The sequence below is a fragment of the Oncorhynchus mykiss genome, chromosome 27, assembly GCF_013265735.2.
Source record: "Oncorhynchus mykiss isolate Arlee chromosome 27, USDA_OmykA_1.1, whole genome shotgun sequence".
In the NCBI taxonomy this organism is placed as follows: domain Eukaryota; kingdom Metazoa; phylum Chordata; class Actinopteri; order Salmoniformes; family Salmonidae; genus Oncorhynchus; species Oncorhynchus mykiss.
In genome coordinates, this window is record NC_048591.1 from 41,540,517 (window position 1) to 41,553,689 (window position 13,173).

Consider the following 13,173-nt stretch of genomic DNA (forward strand, 5'->3'; position numbering starts at 1 on the left):
CTGTCTTTCGAATATCATTCGTTAAAATTAGATCTTCATTGTAACCTCTCTCCACTAGGTGGGACGCAAGCTAAGTAGAGGAGTCACGAAAGTCAGAAATAGCGATAAAATGAATCACCTACCTTTTGATGATCTTCATCTGGTTGCACTCACAATAAATGTTTGTTTTGTTCGATAAAGTCTCTCTTTATATCCAAAAAACTCTGTTTTGTAAGACGATTTTTAATTATTATTATTATTTAATTTTTTTTACATTTTACCCCTTTTTCTCCCCAATTTTGTGGTATCCAATTGTTGTAGTAGCTACTATCTTGTCTCATTGCTACATACATTGCATCATTGCTCCCGTACGGGCTCGGGAGAGACGAAGGCTGAATGTCATGCGTCCTCCGATACACAACCCAACCAGCCGTACTGCTTCTTAACACAGCCGCACCAATGTGTCGGAGGCTACACCGTGCACCTGGCAACCTTGGCTAGCGCGCACTGCGCCCGGCCCGCCACAGGAGTCGCTGGTGCGCGATGAGACAAGGAGATCCCTACCGACCAATCCCTCCCTAACCCGGACGACGCTAGGCCAATTGTGCGTCGCCCCACGGACCTCCCGGTCGCGGCCGGTTACGACAGAGCCTGGGCGCGAACCCAGGGACTCTGATGGCACAGCTGGCGCTGCAGTACAGCGCCCTTAACCACTGCGCCACCCGGGAGGCCTTTGTTTGACGATTTTTGTTTAGTAATCCACTGGCTCAAAGGAGGTCAACATGCAGGCGAATACATCCTAATAGTAGTGGTAAAGTTTGTTGAAACATGTCAAACGATGTTTATAATTAATCCTCAGGTTGTCTATTGTCTAAATAGTTTATAATATTTCAACCGGACAATAGCGTATTCAATAGAAAGAAAAAATAACAAACCACACACAATTGGTCACGCGCGCAAACCAGCTCTGGTTCATTCTATAGTCCACTGAGAAAATTCATTCTTCCTCATTTTTCAGAATACAAGCCTGAAACAATGTCTAAAGACTGTTGACTATCTAGTGGAAGCCATAGGAACTGCAATCTGGGTCCTATCCCATTACAGACTGTATAGGCAGGCAGTTGAAAATTACACACATCAAAAATATCCCACTTCCTGGATGGATTTTCCTCAGGTTTTCGCATGCCATGTCAGTTCTGTTATACTCACAGGCATTATTTTAACAGTTTTGGAAACTTTAGAGTGTTTTCTATCCAATACTAATTATATGCATATCCTAGCTTCTGGGCCTGAGAAACAGGCAGTTTACTTTGGGTACCTCATTCATCAAAACTTCCTGAATTCTGCCCCCTAGAGCAATGAAGTTAAACACAGTTTCCCATGCTTGTTCAATGAACCATAAACAGTTAATGAACATGAACCTGTAGAACAGTTGTTAAGACACTAACAACTTACAGACAGTAGGCAATTAAGGTCACAGTTATGAAAACTTAGGGCACTAAAGAGGCCTTTCTACTGACTCTGAAAAACACCCAAAGAACGATGCCCAGGGTCCCTGCTCATCTGCGTGAACGTGCCTTAGGCATGCTGCAAGGAGGCATGAGGACTGCAGATGTGGCCAGGGCAATAAATTGCAAGTCCGTACTTTGAGACACCTAAGACAGCGCTACAGAGAGACAGGACGGACAGCTGATCGTCCTCGCAGTGGCAGACCACGTGTAACCACACCTGCACAGGATCAGTACATCCGAACATCACACCTGCGGGACAGGTACAGGATGGCAACAACAACTGCCCGAGTTACACAAGGAACGCACAATCCCTCCATCAGTGCTCAGACTGTCCGCAATAGGCTGAGAGAGGCTGGACTGAAGGCTTGTAGACTTGTTGTAAGGCAGGTCCTCACCAGACATCACCGGCAACAACGTCGCCTATGGGCACAAACCCACCGTCACTGGACCAGACAGGACTGGCAAAAAGTGTTCTTCACTGACGAAATCGCGGTTTTGTCTCACCAGGGTTGATGGTCGGATTTGCGTTCATCGTCGAAGGAATGAGCATTACACCCAGGCCTGTACTCTGGAGTGGGATCGAGGTGGAGGGTCCGTCATGGTCTGGGGCGGTGTGTCACAGCATCATCGGACTGAGCTTGTTGTCATTGCAGGCAATCTCAACGATGTGCATTACAGGGAAGACATCCTCCTCCCTCATGTGGTACCCTTCCTGCAGGCTCATCCTGACATGACCCTCCAGCATGACAATGCCACCAGCCATACTGCTCGTTCTGTGCGTGATTTCCTGCAAGACAGGAATGTCAGTGTTCTGTCATGGCCAGCGAAGAGCCCGGATCTCAATCCCATCGAGCACGTCTGGAACCTGTTCGATCGGAGGGTGAGGGCTAGGACCATTCCCCCCAGAAATGTCTGGGAACTTGCCGGTGCCTTGATGGAAGAGTGGGGTAACATCTCACAGCGCGAACTGGCAAATCTGGTGCATTCCATGAGGAGGAGATGCACTGCAGTACTTAATGCAGCTGGTGGCCACACCAGATACTGACTGTCACTTTAGATTTTGACCCCCCCCTTTGTTCAGAGACACGTTATTCCATTTCTGTTAGTCACATGTCTGTCGAACTTGTTCAGTTTATATCTCAGTTGTTGAATCTTGTTATGTTCATACAAATATTTACATACAAAATTAAAATAAACGCAGTTGACAGTGCGAGGACGTTTATTTTTTTGCTGAGTTTATATACACTACTGTTCAAAAGTTTGGGGTCACTTAGAAATGTCCTTGTTTTTCATGAAAACATACATGAAATGAGATGCAAAATTAATAGGAAATATAGTTGTTGACAAGGTTGTAAATAACAATTTTTTTAATTGAAATAATAATTTTGTCCTTTAAACTTTGCTTTTGTCAAGGAATCCTCCATTTGCAGCAATTTCTGCCTTGCAGACCTTTGGCATTCTAGTCATCAATTTGTTGAGGTAATCTGAAGAGAGTTCACCCCATGCTTCCTGAAGCACCTCCCACAAGTTGGATTGTCTTGATGGGCACTTCTTACGTACCATACGGTCAAGCTGCTCCCATAACAGCTCAATAGGGTTGAGATCCGGTGACTGTGTTGGCCACTCCATTATAGACAGAATACCTGCTGACTGCTTCTTCCCTAAATAGTTATTGTATAGTTTGGAGCTGTGCTTTGGGTCATTGTCCTGTGGTAGGAGGAAATTGGCTCCAATTAAGCGCCGTCCACAGGGTATGGCATGGCTTTGCAAAATGGAGTGATAGCCTTCCTTCTTCAATATCCCTTTTACCCTGTACAAATCTCCCACTGTACCACCACCAAGCACCCCCAGACCATCTCCTTTTACCCTGTACAAATCTCCCACTGTACCAGCACCAAAGCACCCCCAGACCATCTCCTTTTACCTTGTACAAATCTCCCACTGTAGCACCACCAAAGCACCCCCAGACCATCTCCTTTTACCCTGTACAAATCTCCCACTGTACCACCACCAAAGCACCCCCAGACCACATCCCATTGCCTCCTCCTTGCTTGATAGATGGGGTCAAGCACTCCTCCAGCATCTTTTCATTTTTTCTGCATCTCACGAGTGTTCTTCTTTGTGATCTGAACACCTCAAACTTAGATTCGTCTGTCAATAACACCTTTTTCCTCTGTCCAGTGTCCCGTGTTATTTTGCCCATCTTAATCTTTTCTTTTAATTGGCCAGTCTGCCTAGAAGGCCAGCATCCCGGAGGCATCCCGGAGGCTCCTCTTCACTGACTTTGAGACTGGTGTCAGAGAAATTAGTAACTGAAGTCACTTGCATTATTGACTGTAAATGAATGTGAAAGTACCAAGTTTTGCCCACCGGATGTGGCTGTTCTTGATTTATTTTATAAACATTTTCTGGTCTGTTGTGTTTTATTATATGGATCACAACATTTTATTTGCAACTTTGGGTAGACAACTAATAGCTTTTCCTCAATCAAATGTTGTGCTGGGATTGGCGTAGCGGCTCTGTGGGTTCGCTTTTTACCACTGTTGGGAAGAATTATGATCCAAATCCAATGTTAGATACTATATTTATTAATGATTTATATGAATCTTGTAAATTAAAATGGCCAATTTCGCAATCAAATTAAATGTGATCTAATGAAATGTCAACAGAATGTTTCATGGAATTCTAATCTGGTTCTAACTATAGAAACGTATCAGAACGATCTGAGACGGTGGGTGTCATAGCTTGCTGAAATGACAAGGACTGACCCCTCAATCCTCTCCAGTCAGCTCAGCTATCAGATTCTGTTCATGAATGGCAAAAGTCCTCTTCGTAAATCATAATAATGGACTACTTTTCATGAATTCAACAGGATTGTAATGACATCGCCCCCAACCCTGATGCTAACACGACTACCCAAGATGAAAACCAACTAAGCTAACTACCTAAGTACGGTACACTTTTAGGCTGTGTTTACACAGGCAGCCCTATTCTGATTTTATGCCCAATTGTTGTCTGATCTGATTGGTCAAAAGACCAATTAGTGGAAAAATATCAGAATTGCACTGCCTGTGTAAACACAGGCTTAGACCACCAATTGAAGCTAAACTAATGCTAACACGGCCACTATTCTCCTCTGAACCTCATTAAGCAGGGTAGTGTGGATTGTGGTTAGCTCGGTTTTGTCTCTGGGTTGTTAGGTGTGACTTTCTGTTCCCTTTTGAGTAAATTAGGCTTCTATTTTTTCATTCCAAATCCACAAAACAGGCCCTTATTTTGGGTAATGACTTAATTTGACTGTGGGCAGAGAGAGGCTGGCTTGGATGAGATGACAGAAAGTGGGAATGTTTATCAAAATTGTAGAATTCAGGTTCCTGTTTATTTGTTTGTTTCTGCCTGTAATGGAAAATCTTTGATGTGTATGTTGCCTGAGTGTGTCCTGATGTGTGTTCCAGGAAGGAGCCATCTTGGTGTTCCTGCCAGGTTGGGACAACATCAGTGGCCTCAACGACCTCCTCATGGCTCAGCAGATGTTCAAATCAGGTACGTGTGTGTATACCTACCAACCTACCTTATCTACCAACCTACCTTATCTACCTACCTACCTTATCTACCTACCTACCTACCTTATCTATCTACCTACCTTATCTACCAACCTACCTTATCTACCAACCTACCTTATCTACCTACCTACCTACCTTATCTACCTACCTACCTACCTTATCTATCTACCTACCTTATCTATCTACCTACCTTATCTACCTACCTACCTATCTTATCTACCTACCTACCTTATCTACCTACCTACCTTATCTACCTACCTACCTTATCTATCTACCTACCTACCTACCTACCTTATCTACCTACCTACCTACCTTATCTACCTTATCTACCTACCTACCTACCTTATCTACCTACCTACCTACCTTATCTACCTACCTACCTTATCTACCTACCTACCTACCTTATCTACCTACCTACCTACCTACCTACCTACCATATCTACCTTATCTACCTACCTACCTACCTTATCTATCTACCTACCTACCTTATCTATCTACCTACCTACCTTATCTACCGACCTACCTACCTTATCTATCTACCTACCTACCTTATCTATCTACCTACCTACCTTATCTATCTACCTACCTACCTTATCTATCTACCTACCTACCTTATCTACCTACCTACCTACCTTATCTACCTACCTACCTTATATATCTACCTACCTACCTTATCTATCTACCTACCCACCTTATCTATCTACCTACCTACCTACCTACCTTATCTAGCTACCTACCTTATCTACCTTATCCTACCTACCTACCTACCGTATCTACCTTATCCTACCTACCTATCGTATCTACCTACCTATCTACCTACCTTATCTACCTACCTACCTTATCTACCGACCTACCTACCTTATCTACCTTATCCTACCTACCTACCTACCTACCTACCTAATCTACCTACTTTCCTTATCTACCTACCTACCTACCTACCTACCTACCTTATCTACCTACCTACCTTATCTACCATATCCTACCTACCTACCTTATCTACCTTATCCTACCTACCTTACCTACCTACCTTATCCTACCTATCTACCTACCTACCTACCTACCTAATCTACCTACCAACCTACTTTCATTATTTACCAACCTACCTACCTTATCTACCTACCTACCTTATCTACCTACCTACCTAATCTACCTACTTTCCTTATCTACCTACCTACCTACCTTATCTACCTACCTACCTACCTAATCTACCTACTTTCCTTATCTACCTACCTACCTACCTTATCTACCTACCTACCTTATCTACCTTATCCTACCTACCTTACCTACCTACCTTACCTACCTTATCCTACCTATCTACCTACCTACCTACCTAATCTACCTACCTACCTACTTTCATTATTTACCTACCTACCTACCTTATCTACCTACCTACCTTATCTACCTACCTACCTAATCTACCTACTTTCCTTATCTACCTACCTACCTACCTTATCTACCTACCTACCTAATCTACCTACTTTCCTTATCTACCTACCTACCTACCTAATCTACCTACCTACCTACTTTCATTATTTACCTACCTACCTACCTTATCTACCTACCTACCTTATCTACCTACCTACCTACCTACCTTATCTACCTACCTACCGTATCTATCTACCTACCTACCTACCTTATCTACCTACCTACCTACCTCATCTACCTACCTACCTTATCTACCTACATACATACCTACCTACCTACCTACCTACCTACCTACCTACCTACCTACCGTATCTACCTACCTACCGTATCTACCTACCTACCGTATCTACCTACCTACCTACCTTATCTACCTACCTACCTACCTTATCTACCTACCTACCTACCTTATCTACCTACTTTCCTTATCTACCTACCTACCTACCTTATCTACCTACCTACCTTATCTACCTTATCCTACCTACCTTACCTACCTACCTTACCTACCTTATCCTACCTATCTACCTACCTACCTACCTAATCTACCTACCTACCTACTTTCATTATTTACCTACCTACCTACCTTATCTACCTACCTACCTTATCTACCTACCTACCTAATCTACCTACTTTCCTTATCTACCTATCTACCTACCTACCTAATCTACCTACTTTCCTTATCTACCTACCTACCTACCTACCTACCTACCTACCTACCTACCTACCTACCTACCTTATCTACCTACCTACCTTATCTACCTTATCCTACCTACCTACCTTATCTACCTTATCCTACCTACCTTACCTACCTACCTTATCCTACCTATCTACCTACCTACCTACCTACCTAATCTACCTACCTACCTACTTTCATTATTTACCTACCTACCTATTTATCTACCTACCTACCTTATCTATCTACCTACCTACCTTATCTACCGACCTACCTACCTTATCTATCTACCTACCTACCTTATCTATCTACCTACCTACCTTATCTATCTACCTACCTACCTTATCTATCTACCTACCTACCTTATCTACCTACCTACCTACCTTATCTACCTACCTACCTACCTAATCTACCTACTTTCCTTATCTACCTACCTACCTACCTTATCTACCTACCTACCTTATCTACCTTATCCTACCTACCTTACCTACCTACATTACCTACCTTATCCTACCTATCTACCTACCTACCTACCTAATCTACCTACCTACCTACTTTCATTATTTACCTACCTACCTACCTTATCTACCTACCTACCTTATCTACCTACCTACCTAATCTACCTACTTTCCTTATCTACCTACCTACCTACCTTATCTACCTACCTACCTAATCTACCTACTTTCCTTATCTACCTACCTACCTACCTAATCTACCTACCTACCTACTTTCATTATTTACCTACCTACCTACCTTATCTACCTACCTACCTTATCTACCTACCTACCTTATCTACCTACCTACCTACCTACCTACCTACCTACCTACCTACCTACCTACCTACCTTATCTACCTACCTACCGTATCTATCTACCTACCTACCTACCTTATCTACCTACCTACCTACCTTAACTACCTACATACATACATACCTACCTACCTACCTACCTACCTACCTACCTACCTACCTACCGTATCTACCTACCTACCTACCTTATCTACCTACCTACCTTATCTACCTACCTACCTACCTTCCTTATCTACCTACCTACCTACCTTATCTACCTATCTACCTACCTAATCTACCTATCTACCCACCTTATCTACCCACCTTATCTACCCACCTTATCTACCTACCTTATCTACCTTCCTATATACACACACTCTGTGTCTGACCTTGTGTTTCAGATCGGTTTGTGATCATTCCTCTGCACTCCCTGATGCCTACTGTCACCCAGACCTCGGTGAGCATGGTGTCAGAAACTCTCCTTTCACCCAGAACAAAACATGAATAACTCAGGGAGTGATGCTGTCTGTTCTGACTGGTCTCCCTCTTCAGGTGTTCAAAAGGCCTCCTCCAGGAGTCAGGAAGATTGTCATTGCCACCAATATCGCTGAGACCAGGTAGGTTTATATTTGTGTATTTTTGTTAGTGTATCAGCCTTGTGTCTTTTCCCAACCCCATACAGTGTGTGTCTACACTTTTTTTGTTCAGAAACTTCCTACTATTATCACAGACACAGATTGTTTTTTTTAATATATAAATATATATGACGATCAAATCAAAATATATTTTATATTTGAGATTCTTCAAAGTAGCCACCCTTTGCCTTGATGACAGCTTTGCACACTCTTGGCATTCTCTCAACCAGCTTCATGAGGAAGTCACCTGGAATACATCAAACCAGCTAAGCATCAGTATAGAGACAAAGTAGAGTCGCAATTCAACGGCTCAGACACGAGACGTATGTGGCAGGGTCTACAGTCAATCACGGATTACAAAAAGAAAACCAGGCCCGTCGCGGACACCGATGTCTTGCTCCCAGACCAACTAAATAACTTCTTTGCTCGCTTTGAGGACAATACAGTGCCACTCACGCGGCCCACTACCAAAACCTGCGGGCTCTCCTTCACCACAGCCAATGTGCATAAAACATTTAAACGTGTTAACCCTCGCAAGGCTGCTGGCCCAGATGGAATCCCTAGTCGTGTCCTCCATGCATGCGCAGACCAGCTGGCTGGTGTGTTTACGGACATGTTCAATCAATCCCTATCTCAGTCTGCTGTTCCCACATGATTCTAGGGGGCCACAATTGTTCCTGTTCCCAAGAAAGCTAAGGTAACTGAGCTAAACGACTACCGCCCCATAGCACTCACTTCCGTCATCATGAAGTGCTTTGAGAGACTAGTCAAGGATCATATCACCTCCAGCCTACCTGACAGCCTAGACCCACTCCAATTTGCTTTCCGCCCAAATAGGTCCACAGACTACGCAATCGCAATCACACTGCCCTAACCCATCTGGACAAGAGGAATACCTATGTAAGAATGCTGTTCATCGATGACAGCTCAGCATTTAACACCATAGTACCCTCCAAACTCGTCATTAAGCTCGAGACACTGGGTCTCAACCCCGTCCTGTGCCACTGGGTCCTGGACTTTCTGACGGGCCGCCCCCAGCTGGTGAGGGTAGGAAACAACATCTCTACCCTGCTGATCCTCAACACTGAGGCCCCACAAGGGTGCGTTCTCAGCCCTCTCCTGTACTCCCTGTTCACCCATGTCTGCGTAGCCATGCACGCCTCCAACTCAATCATCAAGTTTGCAGACGACACTACAGTGGTTGGCTTGATTACCAACAACGACAAGATGGCCTACAGGGAGGAGGTGAGGGCCCTCGGAGTGTGGTGTCAGGAAAATAACCACACACTCAACGTCATCAAAACAAAGGAGATGATCGTGGACTTCAGGAAACAGCAGAGGTATCGCCCTGCTAGCACCCCGCTATCCACATCGACGGGACAGTAGTGGAGAAGGTGGAGAGTTTTTTTTAAGTTCCTCGGCGTACACATCACAGACAAACTGAAATGGTCCACCCACACAGACAGCAACATCGCCTCTCCAACCTCAGGAGGAGGCTGAAGAAATTTGGCTTCTCACCAAAAACACTTACAAACGCACAATTGAGAGCATTTTAAATGCGCAGGTTGACTCGATATGTTCCAACAACGAGCTGCAGTTTTGGAATAATTGCGTCCCGTCTATTTCACACACAATTTTTATTTTATTTTTTACCTTTTTTTTTTTTAACCTTTCTTAACTAGGCAGGTCAGAACAAATTCTTATTTTCAATGACGGCCTAGGAACAGGTTAACTGCCTGTTCAGGGGCAGAACGACAGATTTGTACCTTGTCAGCTCGGGGATTTGAACTTGCAGCCTTCCGGTTACTAGTCCAACGCTCTAACCACTAGGCTACCCTGCCGCCCCACATTGGCACTAGCAGTTCACAAAGTAGCCAATCGAGTTGTTTAGCCTTGGCTATAACCCCCTAAACATAGACCGGTTCCACAATGAAAATATGCCAAAACATTAGTTTGATAAAATCAAAGAGCATGTTTTCATCAGAACCATTGAACATAGACTTACTCACCAAACTAATGTCGTGGCCGGAATCCATGCAGTGTTCAACGTGTTAAACAGTTTAGAATATTCCAAAGAACAAGCAGAAAAAAAACAAATTATATATCGAAAAGAACACCGATATTGGTTTGTAACCCAGATTTTTTTGAAATTCATTTCAACTGTCCGAATTGACACCGGTTTCAAATCATCTTTGTGAACAACTGTTTCAAGATGTGAAATGTGCATTTTTTTTAAAAAACTTTTATTTTGAAAAAATATTCTGTTTATATTACATCCTCTTTTTTTTGTACTATTAAAATAAGCTGTCTTGACTGTGATAAGGGCTCGCAAAATAACAGTAGTTTGTCCGCTAAATGAACACAACAAGGCTACACCATTACACAGCCATGGTCTTCTACAAGCACCACTGCTGGGGTTACTGCCCTGTTGGAAAGATTTGGTTTCACAATATAATATAACCAGTTGATGTAATGGTTTCAATAAATTCATCTTAATTGGCCCTTTTTTTTTATATAGAATATACAGTATGAATATATAGTATACGGGGCTATTTTATGATTTGTCATCTGTAATGGTGATGATAAATTAGGCATTGTTGTGCACAGTTGGTGTATAGATAAATGCACTCATTTATTTCCAGTACGGGCCTTGTGTTCTAAATATATATATTTTCATTTGAGTGCTTAAATGAGAACTCGGGGAAAACAGTCAAAACATTTCAAATGCTCATTCAGAGCCAGGGCGGCAGCCTGTTTGAATAAATTCACTTTGAATGAATTCAGGAAGCGACTGAACAGGCGAGACAAACTTCACTGACCTCACTACTGCTACTCTCTGAACAGTAGGATACAGTCAGACACCGTATTTATTTATACATGTGTTTCAAAGAGTTAGAGAGGCAGCAAATGAGTGTGTGTGGAGTTTTGATTTCCTTTTCAAAGTGTAGACTCATCAGTGTCATCAGGCTGCCTTGGCTGTCTTAATAAAGTCCCCTTTTTCTCTCTCTCTCTCTCTCTCTCTCTGTCTCTCCTCTCTCTCTCTCTCTCTCTCTCTCTCTCTCTGTGTCTCTCCTCTCTCTCTGTCAGTATTACCATAGATGATGTGGTGTTTGTGATAGATGGGGGAAAGATTAAGGAGACTCACTTTGACACTCAGAACAACATCAGCACTATGACTGCAGAGTGGGTCAGCCTGGCCAATGCCAAACAGAGAAGAGGACGCGCTGGCAGGTCAGTTTGGGTGTCTCGCTCCCTCTCTTCTTAGTCTCGCTCCCTCTCTTCTTAGTCTCTCTCCCTATCTTCTTAGTCTCGCTCCCTCTCTTCTTAGTCTCGCTCCCTCTCTTCTTAGTCTCGCTCCCTCTCTTCTTAGTCTCGCTCCCTCTCTTCTTAGTCTCGCTCCCTCTCTTCTCTTAGTCTCGCTCCCTCTCTTCTCTTAGTCTCTCTCCCTCTCTCACCCCTCTGCCTCTCCTATATGTCTCCCTAAATTTGTTTCTGTGTTTATGAGTGCAGCTTGGTTAACTCTGCCTGTCTACTCCGTACGGGCCCTATAAGGGCAATACTAACCGTGTGTATTCAGAGTGAGCCAGGACACAGTTAGTGCTCCACTAGTCTGGTCTAGTTGTGGCAGCTACAGTGTGCATTCAGACTGAGCCCGGACATAGTTTGTGCTCCACTAGTCTGGTCTAGTTGTGGCAGCTACAGTGTGCATTCAGACTGAGCCAGGACACAGTTAGTGCTCCACTAGTCTGGTCTAGTTGTGGCAGCTACAGTGTGTGTTCAGAGTGAGCCAGGACACAGTTAGTGCTCCACTAGTCTGGTCTAGTTGTGGCAGCTACAGTGTGTATTCAGAGTGAGCCCGGACACAGTTAGTGCTCCACTAGTCTGGTCTAGGTGTGGCAGCTACAGTGTGTATTCAGAGTGAGCCAGGACACAGTTAGTGCTCCACTAGTCTGGTCTAGTTGTGGCAGCTACAGTGTGTATTCAGAGTGAGCCCGGACACAGTTAGTGCTCCACTAGTCTGGTCTAGTTGTGGCAGCTACAGTGTGTATTCAGAGTGAGCCCGGACACAGTTAGTGCTCCACTAGTCTGGTCTAGGTGTGGCAGCTACAGTGTGTATTCAGAGTGAGCCAGGACACAGTTAGTGCTCCACTAGTCTGGTCTAGTTGTGGCAGCTACAGTGTGTGTTCAGAGTGAGCCAGGACACAGTTAGTGCTCCACTAGTCTGGTCTAGTTGTGGCAGCTACAGTGTGTGTTCAGAGTGAGCCAGGACACAGTTAGTGCTCCACTAGTCTGGTCTAGTTGTGGCAGCTACAGTGTGTATTCAGAGTGAGCCCGGACACAGTTAGTGCTCCACTAGTCTGGTCTAGTTGTGACAGCTACAGTGTGTGTTCAAAGTGAGCCAGGACACAGTTAGTGCTCCACTAGTCTGGTCTAGTTGTGGCAGCTACAGTGTGACTCTGCTCAAAGCCACTAACACTTTAATACAATTATCTGTCATAAGGGCTACATAACACTGTGAGAATAATCACATGAGCTAATTGTGTGTGTGTGTGTGTGTGTTTACGCATGCTGGCAGGGTGTGTCCAGGGAAGTGTTATCACCT

General features: G+C 44.0%; 1 protein-coding gene across 1 annotated transcript in view; it reads left to right on the forward strand.

The window, feature by feature from the left end:
* The window catches only part of dhx36 (DEAH (Asp-Glu-Ala-His) box polypeptide 36), a 50,477-nt gene that overhangs the window by 19,071 nt on the left and 18,233 nt on the right, over nucleotides 1–13,173 (forward strand). Inside the window, exons 13-17 of the mRNA XM_036965019.1 lie at nucleotides 4,946–5,033; nucleotides 8,337–8,392; nucleotides 8,488–8,552; nucleotides 11,658–11,801; nucleotides 13,147–13,173. The exon at nucleotides 13,147–13,173 is cut by the window's right edge and continues 91 nt beyond it. Coding sequence (XP_036820914.1) covers nucleotides 4,946–5,033; nucleotides 8,337–8,392; nucleotides 8,488–8,552; nucleotides 11,658–11,801; nucleotides 13,147–13,173 — 380 coding nt within the window. The remainder of the gene's footprint in view (nucleotides 1–4,945; nucleotides 5,034–8,336; nucleotides 8,393–8,487; nucleotides 8,553–11,657; nucleotides 11,802–13,146) is intronic.